The sequence below is a fragment of the Wyeomyia smithii genome, chromosome 1 (assembly GCF_029784165.1).
Source record: "Wyeomyia smithii strain HCP4-BCI-WySm-NY-G18 chromosome 1, ASM2978416v1, whole genome shotgun sequence".
Taxonomy (NCBI): domain Eukaryota; kingdom Metazoa; phylum Arthropoda; class Insecta; order Diptera; family Culicidae; genus Wyeomyia; species Wyeomyia smithii.
Window position 1 is genome coordinate 171386084 of NC_073694.1, and position 19540 is coordinate 171405623.

At 39.2% G+C, this 19540-nt stretch overlaps 1 protein-coding gene across 5 annotated transcripts in view; it reads left to right on the forward strand.

Annotated features, from left to right (window-relative positions):
- Nucleotides 1–19540, forward strand: part of LOC129718874 (neuromedin-U receptor 1-like) — a 285616-nt gene that overhangs the window by 261314 nt on the left and 4762 nt on the right. For all 5 annotated transcript variants that reach the window (XM_055670063.1, XM_055670061.1, XM_055670064.1 and 2 more), the window contains 2 exons: nt 11537–11795; nt 11867–12081. In XM_055670063.1, coding sequence (XP_055526038.1) covers nt 11537–11795; nt 11867–12081 — 474 coding nt within the window. The remainder of the gene's footprint in view (nt 1–11536; nt 11796–11866; nt 12082–19540) is intronic.

Genomic DNA, 19540 nt, shown 5'->3' on the forward strand with positions numbered 1-19540 from the left:
AGAAAAATACCGAAAATACCGGTTTTTTCTCCTCTCCAATACCGGTATTTCGGTACTGGAAAAAATATCGGTTTTACCGGTTTTACCGGTTTTTCTTTTACCGGTAAACCACCCTACTTCCAACACGAATTTTTACAGTCAAGTCACGAATACACAATCAGCATTTGTTTCGTTTCTATTTTTCAGTTAACCTTCAGACGAAAAGAACATTACAGTTCCGTCCTATGATTAAAAAGTCATTCTGTCAAGTGCCCAATTTGCTTACCAAAATCATTTAGAATCTGAATGACTGCGAAAAGCGCACAAAACAGTGATTCGGGTGTTCTTTGTATGCCGCAAAACAGCCGTTAAAAATAAAACGGCAACAGTTGGATTTTTGCAAATTTACAAATAACTCTGAATGCGTTCGATTCCTGTCATTATTTTACTAAATACCTTAACTGATTGTATATCTGTTTATCGGTGAAGTTTTCGTCAAACATATTCACGGTTTAAAACGACTCTTTCCATACAATCAAACACAGCCGAACTCGGTGGTAGTTTTGCTGATCTATTATAGTCCCACCGTTCCGCTTCGATTATTGCTCAATTACAGAGAAAATCAAATAATCAGGCGAATTCGCGAAGCATACAAATGAATGAGGTTTACTCTGGATAGAGCATTGCCAAAATTCTACGTATTGGATTTCAGAAACGAGTACATGTATTGATTCTGAAAAACGATGCAAACTATGAAAACCAATTGTTAGCATTTCGAAAAAGTAGGCTCTAAAAAAGATTTCCACAAAAATAGTAGCAGTGGATTTAAATTGCAAAGAAAAATCGAAAAAAAATGCCAGGACAAGTACACGCAAAGATTCAAGCCTTAATCAATCGATGTGTCCTCTCAGTCTGCACTTTTTTTTATCTGATTTCGCACAGCAAATAACATAAGTAAGCACGATAATACCAACATTGGTTGATACGTAACAAGTGTATTTGGATTTGTGGCTGGAATATCACTTGTGCTATTCGTTATCCAGATTTCAAACGTAATCGAAAGTTTCGTGAATTTCGCACAATATTGATGTGTTTTCGCATCACAAACCAGGCTGAAAAGCTACCATCTTCCATTTTTTCCAGTTTGTGCTCTAAGGCAAACCCGTGTGGACAACCGGTCGACAAAAACCAATCCCACTGCTCAGCACTTTAACAGCCGGGATGCGAATAACCAAGCGAAGATCATGGTAACCAACCCGTGGTGGGACCTCCGTCGCATGCTAACAGGGAAGGAGGAAATTCGTTGACCTCCTTGGAGGAAATCCCAACCTTTCTGAGCGTCTATTTCCCAGATTGGGGGCGGCTCAAAACAGTGTCTGACCCGGAGCGGGCGGCTGAATTAAGATGCGTGTTGTCTGGAACGCCAGATGGTAGCCCCATCACGAGACTCGGTAGCGTGGCCCTAGTAAGGCAACCTACCTAAACAATTACACTAGGCAACGAATAACGGACCACGAATGGGAACTTGGTACCTGGAACTGCAAGTCGCTAACTTTTGTTGGCGGAGACAGGGTGCTGCTTGAGCAGTTCATCTAGAGGATGTGCTTGTTGAGAATTAAAAGTCGTTTCTTCATTACAGCACTCTCATCGTGAACTACCCGCATGAAGCTAGACCTAATGACGAGAAGGAATCGTCCTACAAGCAGTCGGAGGCAACATACGGCAGCTGCTCGCCACGGGACATTCAAATCGTTATCGGGGATATCAACCTCCAGGTTGGTAGGGAAAATATGTATAGACCGGTGATACGGCCTGACAACCTTTACACCGACACAAACGACAACGGTCAACGATGCATAAACTTCACAGCTTCCCGAGGCCTTGTGGTTGGAAGCACGATTTTCCGCGCAAAGATATCCACAAAGCCAGCTGGGGATCACCTGACCACCGAACAAAGAACTAAATAAATCAGGACAGAGATTGTGAAGAGCCGGAGCAACTGTTTTGCGCTAATGACACCAAGTAAGAGTAACAAACCGAGTCCAGGCAGTCGACAGGTGGAAGCAGTTTTTCGATGAGCACATCAATAGTGAAGCAACGGAAGGAGGCGGAAGGAAAGTTAACCTTGGAGTGCCTACAAACGATAACAGTGTCCCAATTCGCGATATCCCGGAGATCAAACGGTTAATTGGGTCACTAAACAACAATCGAACCGCAGGTAAGAACAGACTACCGGCAGAACTCTATAAACACGGCGAAGAAGCACTAGCGACGGCACTCCATTGTGTAAATTCCAGGATTTGGGAGGAAGAAAGACTACCGAAGGTTACACTGCAGCAACTTGATCAACACCGCCTACAAAGTCCTCTTCTCTCGAACTTTGCTCCGTCGTCTTGCTTCTCTAGCAAAAGGCAGATTCTTCAGAAATGCCAGGAGTACAACGTGCTCACACACAATAATGCACGACTACAGTTTTCAAAAATACCTACGAGTGATGTGTTACGTGTGCGTCGGGGATACTCTCGAATTTCTCCGAAGTGCGTTGAGGGTTGAGACAACGTTGTTCGATATTGCTCTTAAGGGTGTAATCTGACGAGCGGGCAACGAGACGAGAGTCACGATTTTCAGCAAAGGTAGTCAACTTGAGCGATCTCGACTTTGTAACGAGAATCGTTAATGCGGTGGAGACAATCTACGCCAGACTAAAAGTAGAGGTTAGGAGAATTGGACTAGAAATTAACGCCAAGTATAAGAAAATCATAGTCGGCGCTGAACTCGAGGTGGTAGATGAGTTCGCATACTTGGGATCTCTGGTGACCGCCGACAGTAACACAAGTAAGGAGACCCAACGACTTATTCAAGCTGAAAATCGGACCTGCTTGAATCTTCGCAGAATGCTTCGATTCAGGGGCATACCGCGCCGTGAAAAACTGATGATGTACAAAACTCCAATTAGGACTTGAAACCGTGACGCTGGTCACGGAGGACATACGCGCACTGGCCGTATTTGAGCTTAAAGTGTTGCGGACAATACTTGGCGGAATACAAACCGAAAGCGAAGCGTGACGCAGACGTACGAATCACGAGCTGCAGAAACAGAGGAGCTCAACGTGCAAGGTGGCTCAACCAAGCAGAAACGGATCTACAAGTGCCGAGACGCCTTGGAAATTGTCGACGAGTAAATTCTTGATACGATACGAGCCACCTCGGCTCTAGGCTGCTGAAGCTACTAAGTAAGCCAAGTCAGAAGTGCGTGAAATCTCTAGAGACTCAACCTAGCGAGAAACTACTCTGAGGGCTTTTGAGGCACTTCCGAGCTTGCTAGAAGCATCAAAACTCACAAACGGAACGCTGAAAAAGTTGTAAGCTTAATTTTATTAAGGTTTAAGCTTTAGGGTATATTTTGACGTAGGACTACGTCTTTGTTTTCTATACTAGATTACACTTTGTGAAAATGAAAATGAAACTGGCAAATGTTGCGTCAGATTTCAAACGGTTATAGCAAGCGAACGACTTAATGCATCTTAGTCATTTATATGTCGGTGGATAGATAAAATGTGTAACAATTTTTTGATACTATGTTCAACATTGTTGCTTTACTGCTTAATGGTGGAAAAAGGTGAAAAGTTCCAAGGTCAAGCTTTCCCATACATTTCCCTTGTTCTTGGCTTGCTTTCCAAGCACAGATAACAATAACATGGACGAAATAAATTCCACTGCCTACATATTTTGACTCAACAAAGTGTTTTGGTTTGTTTGTCTTTGTCTAAGCTGCGTGGCCACGCCTTAATGGTAAAAATCTACGCTGAACTCGATACAAAAGACTGCGTGTGGAAAATTCAGCTTCAGTTTAGTTTGTTCCACAATAGCGAGTGCGGTGCAGCTGTTAAGCTTTGCGACATTGAGAAACGAGAGCTGCATACGAGTCAACTTCCAGGCACCGCGGAGCATGTTACCTTTATTCTGCACACGGCAGCAACAGTTACCATCGTACGCTGGAGAATATTTTGCTGGCACAGCTGCTGTAGGGCACAGCGGAGAGCAAATTTTATACGCGGCCAACAAAATAATCGATGCTACCGGTGGTGGTGTGATTATCAGCATTCAGTAGCATACATTTCGAGCTGAAGATTATCGAATCGGTTCTTTTTAGAACTATAAATGCTTGAAGATAGAGTTACGAGAATTTTCACAACTACTCCTAGTGTGAAATGTCCATCTATTTCTCAATAATCATTTTTACGATAACGACCAGGGCGCACCAAAGATAAACGGTAGTGTTGCCTATGAATAGTTTATCACAACAAGACATAACCCTCATTTCAAGAATTTTCACTGCTAAATTGAGTGATTTTCCGGTTTAATTGTTTGTTTGTGTTCACTAGAACACCGTTATCAGTCAAATATCAGCAACGAAAATTAGTTAATCTAAGAACCAGAGTGATTTTCGCATCGGGAAAGCAAAAACTTTCTTTTGATGCTTATGAAAATCACTCAGTAGTATTGAAGATGTATTGGTTTGTTTCTCTTTCTTTCTATAAGCTACGTAGCCACGCCTTAATGGTAAAATCTACGCTGAACTCGATACAAAAGACTGCGTGTGGAAAATTCAGCTTCAGTTTAGTTTGTTCCACAATAGCGAGTGCGGTGCAGCTGTTAAAGCTTTGCGACATTGAGAAACGAGAGCTTCATACGAGTCAACTTCCAGGCACCGCGGAACCTGTAACCTTTATTTCGCATACGGCAGCAACACTTACCATCGTTCGATGCAGGATATTTTGCTAGCACAGCTACTGGAGGGCACAGCGGAGAGCAAATTTTATGCGCGGCCAACAAAATATTCATGGTGCGATTATCAGCGTTCTGTAGCACGAATTTCTAACTGAATATTATGGAATCGGTTCTTTTCAGAACTATAGATGCTTGAAGATAAGAGTTATGAGAATTTTCGCAACTACTACTAGTGTAAAATTTTCATGTATTCATGCATCGTTAGTTTTAAAATAACGACTATCAAAAATAAACGGTAGTGTTACCTATGAACAGTTTAGCGCAGCATATAATAATATTTAGTTTAGCATATATTATATATTTAGTCCTACGTCACCATTTCATACAACCCCTAGGGCTGTATACCTTGTAGTTTTTTAGCTTTTGTTGATCGATGTTATTTATACCTAAACGTTCTACAACAATGTCCTTTTTGACATGTATACTACCTACCTTGATACCTTGATGACGTGTCCCCACGCCAGTGCCGGGCGTATCGTAGAGCGCCATCTACGGCGGTCTCGGGCGATACTCCACCAGGTGCCCCGAACCTCGAGGGCTCTCAGGTCTTCTTCCACAGCATACAGCCTGCGCGTTCGTGGTCTTCCACGAAGCCGCCGACTTCTTCCTGGGTCCCCAGTGAACACTATTTTCGCTACTCTTTCTTCCGACATTCGCACTGAGTGACCAGACCACAGAAGTCTGCCGTTTTTATACGGTCTATAATATTCACTTCTACATACACTTAGTACAACTCGTGATTCATGCGTCTACGCCACATACCATTTTCCAGTTTCCCCCGAGAATTGAAGGCAGCACTTTCTGCTTGAAAACTCCGGAAGCCTTCCGGTCCACCTCCTTCAACGTCCGCGCTTCATGTCCGTAGAGGGCCACCGGAAGGATCAGCGTTTTGTGCAAAGCGAATTTCGTGGACGTTTGCGACTTGCGGAACCTGAGCTGGTTACGCAGTCAATAAAATGCTCTATTCCTACCCTATTTCATAGGCACGAAAGCCTCCCCCACTACTTTACGATCGATTCCTATGATATCTGTATCGTTCGCAAAGCCAAGGAGCATATGCGGCCGTGTGATGGTAGTGCCGTTCCTCTGCACGCCTGATCTCCTAATCGCTCCTTAGAGTGCAATGTTGAACAGTAAATTCGACAGCGTATCATTCTGCTTCAATCCATGTAAGGTCACAAACAAAGGTGACACTTCATTTGCAAACCAAACACTTGATTTCGAGCCATCCACCGTTGCACGTATCAGCCTAATCAGTTTCGCCGGGAAACTATGTTTGAGCATTATCTTCCATAACTCATTTGCATTGGGGTGCTACATACCGACCTTCTGTTTATTTATACACAGACTTCGCAGCCAACTGTTTAGTGTACAGGACAATTGTGGGGCTAGCGCTACGATCCTACTGACACTAACAACCTTTCCCAAGCCGAGACTCGAACTCAAGACGACTGGAATGTTAGGCCAGCGTCGTACGACTCATTTATTATTACCGAATCGTACGCTATCGTGAAATCCTTCTGGTGGTTCCACAGCTTCACCGTCGTCATTTACGTTTATCATGCTTCTCGATACGCCTTTATTGTCACCATTCAACAAATCTTCGAAGGGCTCCTTCCAACTGGCAACCACCGGTCCAGGAATGCAATCTAGCGGAACAAAAATAATAACTCCCGATCGGTTTTTTGAGATAGTGTTTCCGGCAATGTTCATGAGAATCATCAAGGAATATTTTTGTATGGAAATATTTGTTTTAAACGTGTACTAAACTAGTTCTTTTTTTTTCTTTTTTTTTCAATTTGTTTGGTTTCTTTTAGAAAGTTGTTTATCAGCCAATAATATGAAATTCTTCCAAAGTCACAACCGTTCAAGATACCATAGTGTATGAAATTTTTTGGCACAAAATGGACAAAAAACTTTCATTTTAATTGTTTTTTTTTATTTTCTTAAGTGTACTAACGAACTCTATGAGTTTTTAATTATAAATCTTTTAAACTTTGAACTTTTCCGCAGAAATAGGAAGGCTATGGCCTGCAATTTTTGAGATATTAAAAAAAACGAAAATTTCGATGATTTTTTTCAAATGTCATATCTCCATTAGCGCAAAAAAGCGCAACCTGAAACTCTCAGGGCTGAAAAAATATTCACTTAGATGTGTGTAGACAAAATTTCAGCCTGGAACTCCTTGGAGCTTTTATTCTGTGAGTAAATTTATGAAATTCTACAAATTAGGAATAAACGTGCTATTTTTTATCCAATATTATGCCAAATGTCTACGGATATGTTGAAGGGAATTAAATATGAACACTTTTGGTCTAGAAATATTTAGTTCAATATTTACAATGAACTATTTTAGTCTTATGGAATGCTTTTTTTCAAAAAGGGTCCTTTTTAAGATGCCAATCAATAACGCATAATTAAGTTGTATTTTTTACCCGTTTTCGCCGACAATTCACAGACTATTAATGTACGATCCATCTTTCATCCGGCATTGCATTCTGCCTCTTGGTATGATGTCAGAGAAAGTTCAAGAGGCACGGAATAAATCCGTCAAAAATTATCGAGAATTTCACTCAAGATAATTCAACCGCGCAGTGAACATCGGAAATGTTTTCAAATGCCTTTTACTCACATATGATCCGATAATTTCTCTGAATCACAGAACAAAAGACCATTTAATTGATTATCTTCCAAGCGAAGTTCAAAATATTACAGTAGATGGAACATTAAGTTTAAAAATAAAGTTTGAATTAAAAAACTAATGCTTGGATTTAAAAGTTTTTTTTTCAAATGTATGGAGAAATGAAGAGGAATAAAAACAAATCAGTTTTGAACAATGATACCTTTATGTTATTGATTAGTATCCTAAAAAGTATTCTATTTGATTAAAAAATCATTTCATAAGACTTAAATAGTTCATTTTAAATATTGAACTAAATACTTTTAGACCAAAAGAGCTCATATTTCATTTTCTTCAACATCTCCGAAGACATTTAGCATAATATTGGAAACAAATAGCTCTTCTTTTTAATTTAGAAGAATTCTACAAAATAACTCACTGAGTAAAAACTCCAAGGAGTTCCAGGCTGAAATTTGGTCTACAGACACCTAGTTTTATATTCTTTCAGCCCTGAGAGTTTCAAGTTGAGCTTTTGTGCGCTAATGGAGATATGACATTTAAAAAAAAGTCATCGGAATTTTCGTTTTTTTTTAATATCTCAAAAACTACAGGCCACAGCCATTCTGATTCTGCGGCAAAGTTCAAAGTTTAAAAAATTTATTTAGAAACTCATAGAGTTCGTTAGTATACTTGAAAAAAAAATTAAAAACAAACGTTTTTTGTCCATTTTGTGCTTCTTTAATAGTTGTGACTTTGGAAGAGTTACATGTATATGTATTTTAGGGTGGGGAAAAATGATCGATTTTCCAGAACCAAGTTTTTTTGGTTCCTTTTGGGACCCCAAACAACCCTAAACTTACCGGAAGTCGATTGGTTTTGTCTCCGCTTGGCGCATTTCATTTCAAATTTGTATGAAAATTTATATGGCAAAACCTACTTTTTTGCATTCACCTTTCAAGAGAGCTCAACAATAATCTAACTACATTATGTAAAAGTATAGTATTTTAGATGCCTAACAACTTTGCAGAAGGCACTGAAGAGCTAGGATGTTCCTAAGAAGAGCTACAGCTGTTCAAAGTTGAGTATGTCGTTTTAAATGCAGAAAATCTTGTTTTCTGCCAACATTACCAATGGACCGGCGCCAGTAGGATTCCCATCAGAAATAACCTGTCGTAACGAGTTTATACACTCAGCTGGATCAAACAAACAAATTCAGGTCAATATTCTAGGCATAGGTAGAATCTACAACGTGTTTCAGAGGTTACTTCTGATGGAAATCTGACTAACGCCGGTACACTGGCAGTGTTGGCAGAAAAAATGATTTGTAACATAAATTTCGACATACTTAACTTTGAACAGCTCCAGTATTTTTTTGGGACACCCTAGCTCTTTGATGTCTTCGGCCAAGTTGTTAGGCATCGAAAAACCTACCATTTGAAGTCAACAAACCTATGGTTTGAGCCACTTTGAGCTCTTTAGAATGGAAAATGCAAAAACGTTAGCTTTTCCATACAAATCTCCATATAAATTTGAAATGCAATGCGCCAAGCGGAGACTAAACCAATCGACTTCCGATAAATTAAGGATTGTTTGGGGCTCCAAATAGAACAAAAATAAACTTGGTTCTGGCTTTCTGCTATCAGTTTTCGTTTTTCCCATATAACGATTCCCCACCATAATGTATATTATTGGCTAATAAACAACTTTGTAAAAGAAACCATCCTTCTAAATTGAAAAACTAAAGAAAAAAAAATTAGTACTAGTTTAGTACACGTTTAGTACAAATATTTTCATACAAAAATATTCCTTGATGATTCTCTTGAACATTGCCGAAAACACTATCAGGTACCAGACACTAGCTTTCGGCTTCTAGCGGCATTTTTCTCGTCCGTCACTCGCTGACACTCCACATCAAACCAGCCATTTCGTCAACGTCGCTGAGCACTACCTATCACATCTTGCACTGTTGCCGCCACAGCTCTATGGATACACTGAAAGAAATCGACACGACATTATAAATTGTTTTGCACTTGAATTTGCCCTACTGGTGGAAATAAATATCAAAGAATATAGACCAAATATTCTCAGGAAAAGATGACTCTGTAACGGTTTTTTCGATTGGTATGTCTTCGGAAAAATTTCAGCCAGCAATTTCGTCCTTTCAGAAAAAATATACGCCGTAGAAAAGGTAGAAACACAGAAATATTATTAGAATTAAAATATCAAAAAATAACGCTTTTTATCTAGATTTTTTTTTCAGTGTACCATTTTTTGTATAGAAAAATCTATTGTGATCTAGAACTTAATTCACCAACTGAAAAATAGTGCACAAAGTGACATTTCTGCAGAATAAAAACTGGCTTGCTTGTAGGAAGCATAACCCTGGTTCACGTGTCATAACAGGGTTGCCAGATGTGAAGACATGTCTTAACTTCGAAAAAATTAAAACTCGTGTGTTGGTTATCCGCATCCGCTCCCGAGTGAAATGTGGGTTTTTTGCCAAATCCTAAAATGGGGACGTTTTTACTAATTTTTACATGTAGGAGGATATTCTTTCTGGAGGGCTTACTCCAAAGCAAGACAATCTAAACTATTCATGACACCATGTTATAGAATCACACGGAACCTATTCAGTATGAATAATGCTGATCCGAGTACGTTAACTGTCTACTGACTGGACACTGTCCGAGTAGGTATCACCTTAAAAAATAGGTAAACTGACAGATGGCATATGTCGTTTCTGTAATTCTGAAGCAAAAACCTCGGAACACTTACTATGCCAATGCACCGCAATAATTCAGCAAAAACTGCGTATTCTTGGAAAAGGTGTCCTTACGCCTAACGAAATATGATCTGCTGTACTAATTAAAGTAAGGAACTTCATCAAAGAAATCGTACCTTCTTGGGGTGAAATGCAGAGTCTGGGTGCGACTATCACTGATACCCATAGTAATGGAACAAACTTACAGTGCATATAAATTAACGCAGAGTACATCAAAATATATCTAACTAATGGTAGCAGTGGTCAGAGGCTTCTACAGAAAAAAAAAAGATATATTTTCGAGGAGTGTGGAGACATTTGGAAAAATAAACTGGCATCCCTGTGTCATGATTTCTTTACGACAAGAGTTTCTTAAGAGCCAGTTCACAACCATTTTTTTTTATTGGGGTTAAGTGGGGTAAAACAGCCCCTAAAGATGATATGTCCAAATACGTTCAAATCACAAAAAGTTCAACAACTCCTGCTAGACTTGATGGATTTCTCTAAATATTTATATTATTATTCTACACTGTATTAGTAATATATGGCAATGAGGTGACATGACACCAAAATGCAATTTTTTCGTTTGAAAAAAAATCTGAATATAGCGTTTTTTTAAGCAGCTCAAGTGCTTCAAATTCATGTCTATGCCAAATGTGCCAATTAGAGTAAAACGACCCTAGAAGATTCTTTTTGAAACCGTCAAAATCACTAAAATCACAATACTTCCGGCTAGACTTGGAGGTTTGGCTGAAAATTTGGGTAATCACTCTACATTACCAAAGCTAGCTAACTACCATTCAATTTATCTTTATTATTAACGTTTCATGAACTCCGACCGAATTCGTCGTTCGTAGTCCAAAACATAAAAAAAATATAACAACCGTGTAAATTTTTAAATCAATCGATGAAACTATATTTTAACACCCTTTTTTTTAATTTCCCCACGATTGTACCTGGTAAAATCTACTTTTTCAAAACTTTCTCTCGCGATTTGGCACGGTTAGAATCTCTTAACAGCAACCTAGCCTTTCCACTTCATCATTTGGACTGGTTATACGTGCATAAAAGTGAAGAAAATAACTATGCAAAATATTTAACCCGGAACGGTTGACATCCCGGCCGGATTTTCATGACATCCAGATGAAACAAAAAAAAAAGAAAATTGAATAAGCCGCCAGTAAAATTTACATACCATGTTAACAGCAGCGATAAGGATGCCACCGCAGTTGGAGTTTATCACGCATTTGGGTAAAAATAAAAATAAAAGTATTCGATTAGGGTTCCAAATGCGGGTAGTAGTATGACGTAATCCTCCTAGCTTTTAGAATGTGATAAGATAAAAAAAATAACATTACACACTCTCTTGTTCTATTTCCGCGCAGATAAAAAACCGCCACTTTGAGCATGCCTTCGAAGTATCCAGCTTTTTATTTTTTGTTGGCCCGATGACAGTCATCGCCGTCCTTTATGTGCTGATAGGTATTAAGCTCCGGAAGAGTAAACTGCTGCAGGGCGTCAAGCGGCAGGGCATTGGCACTGGGGCAGGAAGTGGTACCACAAACGGTGGCGGCGATGTCATTTCATCCGGTGGAATCGGTACCCGGAGTGTCAGCGGCCAGACGCGTGTGATACGGATGTTGGGTAAGTCACACCATGTTCCCCGTGGCTCCGAGAGTGTAATCATCGCCTTTTCTTCCTTCCCCTTCTTTCAGTGGCAGTCGTCGCGACGTTCTTCTTCTGCTGGGCTCCATTTCACGCCCAGCGGCTGATGGCGGTTTACGGAGCGGTCACCAATACGAACAATGTGTTCTTTTTTAGAGTGTACATCGTGCTGACGTACATTTCCGGTATTCTGTACTTTCTTTCGACCTGCATCAATCCGCTGCTGTACCACATAATGAGCCACAAGTTCCGGGACGCTTCTCGGGTTAGTATCAACTTCGATTCTCTAAATCATTATTAAGCTCTACTCGTTGCTTGCTTCCTAGACACGATTCTGTGTTGGTAGCATGAATTTCATACATCTGAATCCATAGGAATAATTCAATAGAGAAGGGACTCACCATAAAAGTAATCACTCGGAAACCAGATAGAAAGAAGCTTTATACAATCGGTTTCTCCAGAGTGCTCAGTATTAGTATTGGATCAATTCTGAACTGAAAGTGACCACGTTGCCTTAGTTAGCCATTTATTGTCCATTATGTTCCACTGGAACCGACAATTAATTTCTGCTCGATTGTTCCCACGCGTTTAACGCCATCGTGCAAGTGACCTGCACTTTTTACTCATTGTTCACTTCCACAATGACCATCTGAAAAAAAAGTTCGTTATTGAAAACCTGTTCGAAGTACTTCACTGACATCGCTCACATCGCCAGGGGTGGGAGGAAAAAATGCGAAAATGACCAAACTTTAATATTAGGTCGAAGTTGGGTAAGCTGCATCAGAGCATCGGAATTGTTTTTATAGTGTTAAAAAATTTTTTTGTAAATAATAAGTTACAATCAAAACTTCCTATTGAAAAAAAAACAACTTGCGTCGTTTGAGAACTCATCCCTACTTGGTTGAAAATTCGCCCCTCAAAAGCATTGTTAATTTATCTGGAAAGGTACAGATTTTTTTGTTGTGTTTGGTACAGTTACAGTTTTTTTTTTTCAAAAGGTACAGAGGTAACAAACTATCTAGTAACAGATGAATATATTTTTAGTAAAGTAAACACTCAAAAGACTTCATATTAGCTTCAATCAATGACCACCGAACTTTTTGAAACCTAGTATTGCGATATCGGATACAATGAAAATAACTTTTTATCATTGGACATTAGACCCCACTAGAAACAGTCAGCTAGAGACTGGGAATAGGCATATAACATTGATAAAGTTTACATTTCCTGCTGAAAAAAAGGATTTTTATGCAAGGAATTTGCGGTCTCGCAATATGATGCTGTCTCCGTTAGAAAAGCAATATACGTAGCGAAAATCTTAGATCTGCTGCAAGAAAATCGAAGGATTTGCGGATTAAGGAAAATGAAGCGCTGTTTCCACTCGAAACGAAATGATAGACATAAAAAACATTACCAGGCTTTGGGATCGCAACGGCACAACTTAACTCGCTAATTTAAAACAAAACTTTGCTTTTCTTAATCGTTCTTCATTTTGTCCTTGAAATCATTCCCATCCTTCCTTAGAATGTACAATTGTTTTATTACTGCTTTTCATGCCATCTACTGGACAAATTTCTACAAAACTAATAATACAAATTAACTGTTTTTTATGATTTTTTCCATGACACACTGTCATACATTTCCTTCACACTGTCTGCCTTGAATGTACTGCAGAGTTATTCACTTTTTTTAGTTTTCGGTTATGTTTGCCTTTTACAAACTCTAGTACAAGAGTTATGATAGCTAGTTCAATTCTGTTGGTTTCGTTGGAAAGCTGGAAAAATTTCATAATCAATAGTGTTTTAAACATGGCGAATTAAAAAAAATAAGAAGCACAAGAACTAAACTGCAATTTTCGCTCTGCAATGTGTGATGAACGTGGGTTTTGTTGTAAACTAAATTTAACTTTGAAGTCTACTTTACAACTTTTTTAGTTTAACAATAAGCTGCGTCTTCATTCAGTGTAGTAGGATCAACAATATTCTAGTGTCTTAATATCGATTACGACATTTTCTCAGCTTTTCAACGAAACCAACAGAATTGAGTTAGCTATCATACTACCTGTGCTGAGCTTCGTAAAAGGCAAACATAACCGAAAACGGAAAAAAAAAATTAATAACTCTGTTGTTGTTAAATTTTGGCCAGATTTATTTATTTTTAATCAAATAGGGTCCTCTATCACCCCTTAAAGGATTTTAAGTGAGCTCTCTAAGACCCTGTATATTCGAGTCTATATAAAATCGAGTCCGACCTGTACACGTTATTTGCACCAAATGTTGAATGTGTGGATTTCATTTTGAAATAAATTGACGTTTTCTTAGTTTTTATTTCCAAATACAACTTCAGGTCGTCGGCATTTATCAATACTTCTAGATTTTTGAGGATAAAGAAAATGACGTACAAAATAAAAAGAAGTGGTCTCAAATAGCAGCCATATATGATTTGATTTCGTTTCTTTAAATGTTATTGATTTGAATGATTTGAAGAAATATTTGTTCGTTGACAATAGCCTCAAAATTTTTCACAAAAACTACGTACTTATATCAGAATTTCACCCTGATGTGAAAATAGGCACCAAAAACGAGCTTTTCCATATTTTTGGAAAAGTTCCAGTTTTCAGTGACATATCGAACAGCCAAAACAAAAGAGATGCCAGCTCCTTCCTAAGATTCTTTATAATGGCTGGAGCGATTCCATCGGGGTTTTAAGCAGTTTATGCAGTAGGGAGACCTACCCTTCAAATGAAAGCTCAGGGTGTTTTTTTGTAACATTCTAACACTTGAAATTTCAACAAAATTTTATGTCTTAAAATTTCCAACTGATACTTCGGGGTTGAAACAGAATTTTTTCAGACCTTTTTTTGGCTTCTCAGTTCTGATTAAAGCATGTCCACTACTTTGCTTTTTTTGCAGTTCTTGCCAAACTTCCTGAGCCAGACAAAAAAAAAAGCTCGTGCAAAAAAAAGGTCTCCACTCTGTCGACTCATCTTAAAAAAGTTAAAGCTGAGAAATTTTAAAATTTCATAATTTTAAATTTTCTTAGCTTTAATTTTTTTTAAAAAAAGAGGGCCCCACTAAATTCCCAATTAAAGTTCCCATATTGGAGCGGTATTGAACCTTATATAACTCAATGTACGATACCCACATTAAGCGATTGAATGCGGAAATGTTAAAAAAATCAACTTTTCTCAGACTTGGAAACCCGAGCTGCTCTGAAAAAAACTGGTTTATATTTATTATCCTGAAGGATCCGTTGGAAGTTTTAAGGTATTAATCTTTATTAAAATTGAAAGAGCTTTGGAAATTGAACTTGAGCTGCATTTATTAAAGTTGCAATAAAGATTGTTTCTGACATCCGAAGCTTTCATCTGAAGGGTCAGTCCCCCTGGTTCCCAGACTATTTTGGACTCACCTATTATGCAGTCTCCTGTGTATTAATATCTAAACATATAAAAATGCAGCTCTGTCTGTCTGTCTGTCTGATTCATATAGGCTTGGAAACTACCGAACCGATCGGCTTGAAATTTTGTATATAGGGGTTTTAGGGGCCGGGAAAGGTGACTAAGATAGTTCGAGACCCCTCCCTCTTCTGCAAAGGAGGGGTTCCATACAAATGAAACACAAATTTCTGCACATCTCGAAAACTAACCAAGCATTTGCAACCAAATTTTGCGTGTGGATGTTTTTAGGAGTAACAGATATATCCATGTTGATTCGAACACCCTTCCCTCTTCTGGAAGGGGGGGGTCTCATACAAATAAACACAAATTTCTGCACATCTCGAGAACTAACCAATTAAGTAGAACCAAATTTAATAGGTGGATCTTCTTAGGGGTAACAAATATATCCATAATGGTTTGACACCCCTCCCTCTTCTACAAGGGAGGGGTCCCATACAAACGAAACACGAATTTCGCACAGCTCGAGAACCAATCAACCAAATACAACCAAATTTGGTATGTGAATGTTTTTAGAGGTAACAAATATGTTCATAGTGGTTCGACTCCCCTCCCTCTTCTGTGAGGGAGGGGTTCATAACAAATGAAACCCAAATTTCTGCTTATCTCGAGAACTAACCAACTAAATGGAACCAAATTTGGCAAGTGATTGTTTTTAGGGGTATCAAATATAACGGTTTGACACCCCTCTCTCTTCTATAAGGGAGGGGTCCCATACAAATGAAACTCAAATTACGCACAGCTCGAGAACCAATCAAGCAAATATAACCAAATTTGGCAGGTGAATGTTTTTAGGTGTAACAAACATGACCATAATGTTTCGACCCCCTTCCTTCTTCTGGCATGTCTCCAAATACCATTTCGAAATCCAAGATGGCGACTTCTCGTTTCTGAAAAATAGCGGCAAATGACCAAATACCACCTAACATGGGTATTTCCGTAATTGTTATGATGCACTGAAGCCACAAATCGGCCTCAGACAACATTTCGAATTCTAAGATGGCGTGTCTGGAAAACAACCGAAAATGACCAATTACAACCCAGTATGAGTGTTTCTTTAACCAGATTGACGCTCAGAGGCTAGACATTGTTAACAAATGCCATTTTGAAATCCAAGATGGTGACTTCCGGTTTCTGAAAAACAGCGGCAAATGACCAAATACCACCCAGTATGGGTATTTCCGGGATTGTTATGACGTACTGAAGCCACAAATCGACCTATCAACCTCAGACAACATTTTGAATTGTAAGATGGCGACTTCCGGTGTCTGGAAAACAGCCAAAAATGACCAAAATGACCCAATATGAGTGTATCTTCAACCAGATTGACGCTCAGAGGTCAGAAATTGTCTCCTAATGCCATTTTGTAATCCAAGATCGCGACTTCCGGTTTCTGGAAAACAGCCGAAAATGACCAAACACAACCCAATATGGGTGTTTCTTTAACCAGATTGACACTCAGAGGCCAGAAATTGTTTACAAATGCCATTTTGAAATCCAATATGGCGACTTCCGGTTCCTGAAAAACAGCGGCAAATGACCAAATACCACCCAATATGGGTATTTCCGGGATTGTTATGACGCACTGAAGCCACAAATCGACCTTAGACAACATTTTGAATTGTAAGATGGCGACTTCCGGTGTCTGGAAAACAGCCAAAAATGACCAAATACCACCCAATATGAGTGTATCTTCAACCAGATTGACGCTCAGAGGTCAGAAATTGTCTCCTAATGCCATTTTGTAATCCAAGATCGCGACTTCCGGTTTCTGGAAAACAGCCGAAAATGACCAAACACAACCCAATATGGGTGTTTCTTTAACCAGATTGACGCTCAGAGGCCAGAAATTGTTTACAAATGCCATTTTGAAATCCAATATGGCGACTTCCGGTTCCTGAAAAACAGCGGCAAATGACCAAATACCACCCAATATGGGTATTTCCGGGATTGTTATGACGCACTGAAGCCACAAATCGACCTTAGACAACATTTTGAATTGTAAGATGGCGACTTCCGGTGTCCGGAAAACAGCCTAAAGTGACCAAATACCACCCAATATGAGTATCTTTGAAACGAGAATGAAGCTGAAAATTAACCTCAAACACCATTATGAATTGTAAGATGGCAACTTTCGGTTTCTAGAAAACAGCCAAAAATGGCCGAACCCTATACAATATGAGTATCTTCGGAACCAGAATGATACACAGTAGCTAGAATCGACCACATAGTGGTTCCGATTATTTTGTGCGACACGTACTGGACATATTCCGCAAATGATAAACTTTCAGCCTTTCTGCTGTTTCTGGCAGCACGGCACGCGACTGTTTACTGAGTTCAAAGGTAAAAGGGCTGATGTGCACCACCGCTGCGGCGGGAATATTCCGCGTAATTGAAACTCATTTGACTGGTTGCTGACTACACGCAAAACTTTTCCTTATTACTTTAGAAGCAATAGCGCAAAATTGCCTTTTGGGTAACAAACCTATTACTTAAAAGGCAATAAAATTCTTCCCCAGTCGAGTAACAACACATACTTTCATATATTTAGCACGTGTTACGGGAGAACGACTATCTAATAATGGTCGTTTCAACCACATGCAAATTTTTTTCTATCGCAAAATGCTCCCTTTCCATCTCAAGTAAAAATAAACCACACACCGTCGCATATGTTGCACATGTTAGGCCTCTGCCAGGCTGAATGCCAACGCGAGCGATCGGGCGAGATTCTTGACGTCGGTAAATAAACAGCCGTAAGTAAAACTGTTCATTAACCTTCGGCAGAAATCTCGCCCCATCGCTCGTGTTGGCGTTCAGCCTGGCAGAGGCCTTTCAAGTTTCTTCTATCTCCAATTCATCCGGTGTGCGTGTATTAGTTCGCTCGTTGTATGCATACGGAGTAGCGAAAAAATATGACAAGAGCTGCCAAGCAGCATTTTCCCCGTCATAGAGTGAGCAAACGTTGATGATTTTAAAGACTTGAAATGCGCCTTAAAATGACATCACGATCTGTAAACTGCGTTAGAGAAAAACAAAAACATTCGCTTTCTTGCAAGCTATCTACAGCACATAATCGTTGGTTCATGGAAACTTATTTGGACCTGTTTGAAAATACAAAACTTGTGCCCATCCAGAACAATATTCGCAACTTCGGCAACTCTGGTCAGACAGTATTACATATTTCCATTTCAAGTAAACACTGGGGGACGAAACGAAAGTGTTTCTAATTAGACAATTGAGGTTGACGGTATAGATTCTGATTATGAATGGATGAAAAGGACAAAAATAAACCAGATCTTTGCATCAATACAAATGTAGCGAGTGAAGTCTTGCTAACACATGCAGTGCGGTGCTTGGCTGTATGTTCTCCTGCAGAAACACATACAAGCGTGTGGCCGTCATAATTTTTGTTACTTTTTAGTTGTTACTAATTGTGTATAATGCGCAGTCATAAGACACAATTAGTAATAAAAAATTGCCCTAAAGTAATAAAATGTTCCCCGTTTGCGTTGGGTGTATGTTAATATGACTGACATTAAAGAAGTTAGAGGGATTTTTTTTTTGTTGATTTGCGCTAAAAAAATTAAAATCCAAGTTTTTCAAAAAATCGCTGATGAAATATTTTTAACTTCCCGATCCTTGATTCTTATCCAGTTGGCAACATTTTTGCGTAAAAAAACCAGAGGTACATAAAAATTCGATAATAATCGAAAATTTGACACCGTGAAGTGCCACTGCGACAGGAGTAGCGTGCCCCAGGACTGGAATTCACCTCAGTACACACCAGAGGGATGACAGCATGTTATCTCTCTCTATTTTGAAAGAGTGAAGAGTCTTCTTGACTAAAGTGGTAGGTATATGGGATTTTTGATGGGCATCTGCCTTGTGGCTGTGTTTTGAATAAAGCCCCGATATGTGGGTGACTGTCGAACGTCTAGAGTTCAGCAAAGGCTGCCATCTCTTTGGTACAGACTTGCAGAAACCAAGGGGAATAAAACTGTTATCATGGACAAAATTAACTATGATGAACAGATGACCTAAAAGATTGATAACGGCCCATGCTTTAAACTGTGAAATAATCTATCTGATGACGTGTTGAGAATATGATTAAAGAATGCGATCCCACCTACCAGAAAATCCATAAAACTTGGAAATGAAAGGAGGTAAATTGTTTCAGCGGCGAGGGCTCAGGGAAATTAGCAAAATGGTTAGTACAAGAGTTTCAAGCTATGCCCAAGAAATTTTCAAGTCGACCAGTTAAGAGCAC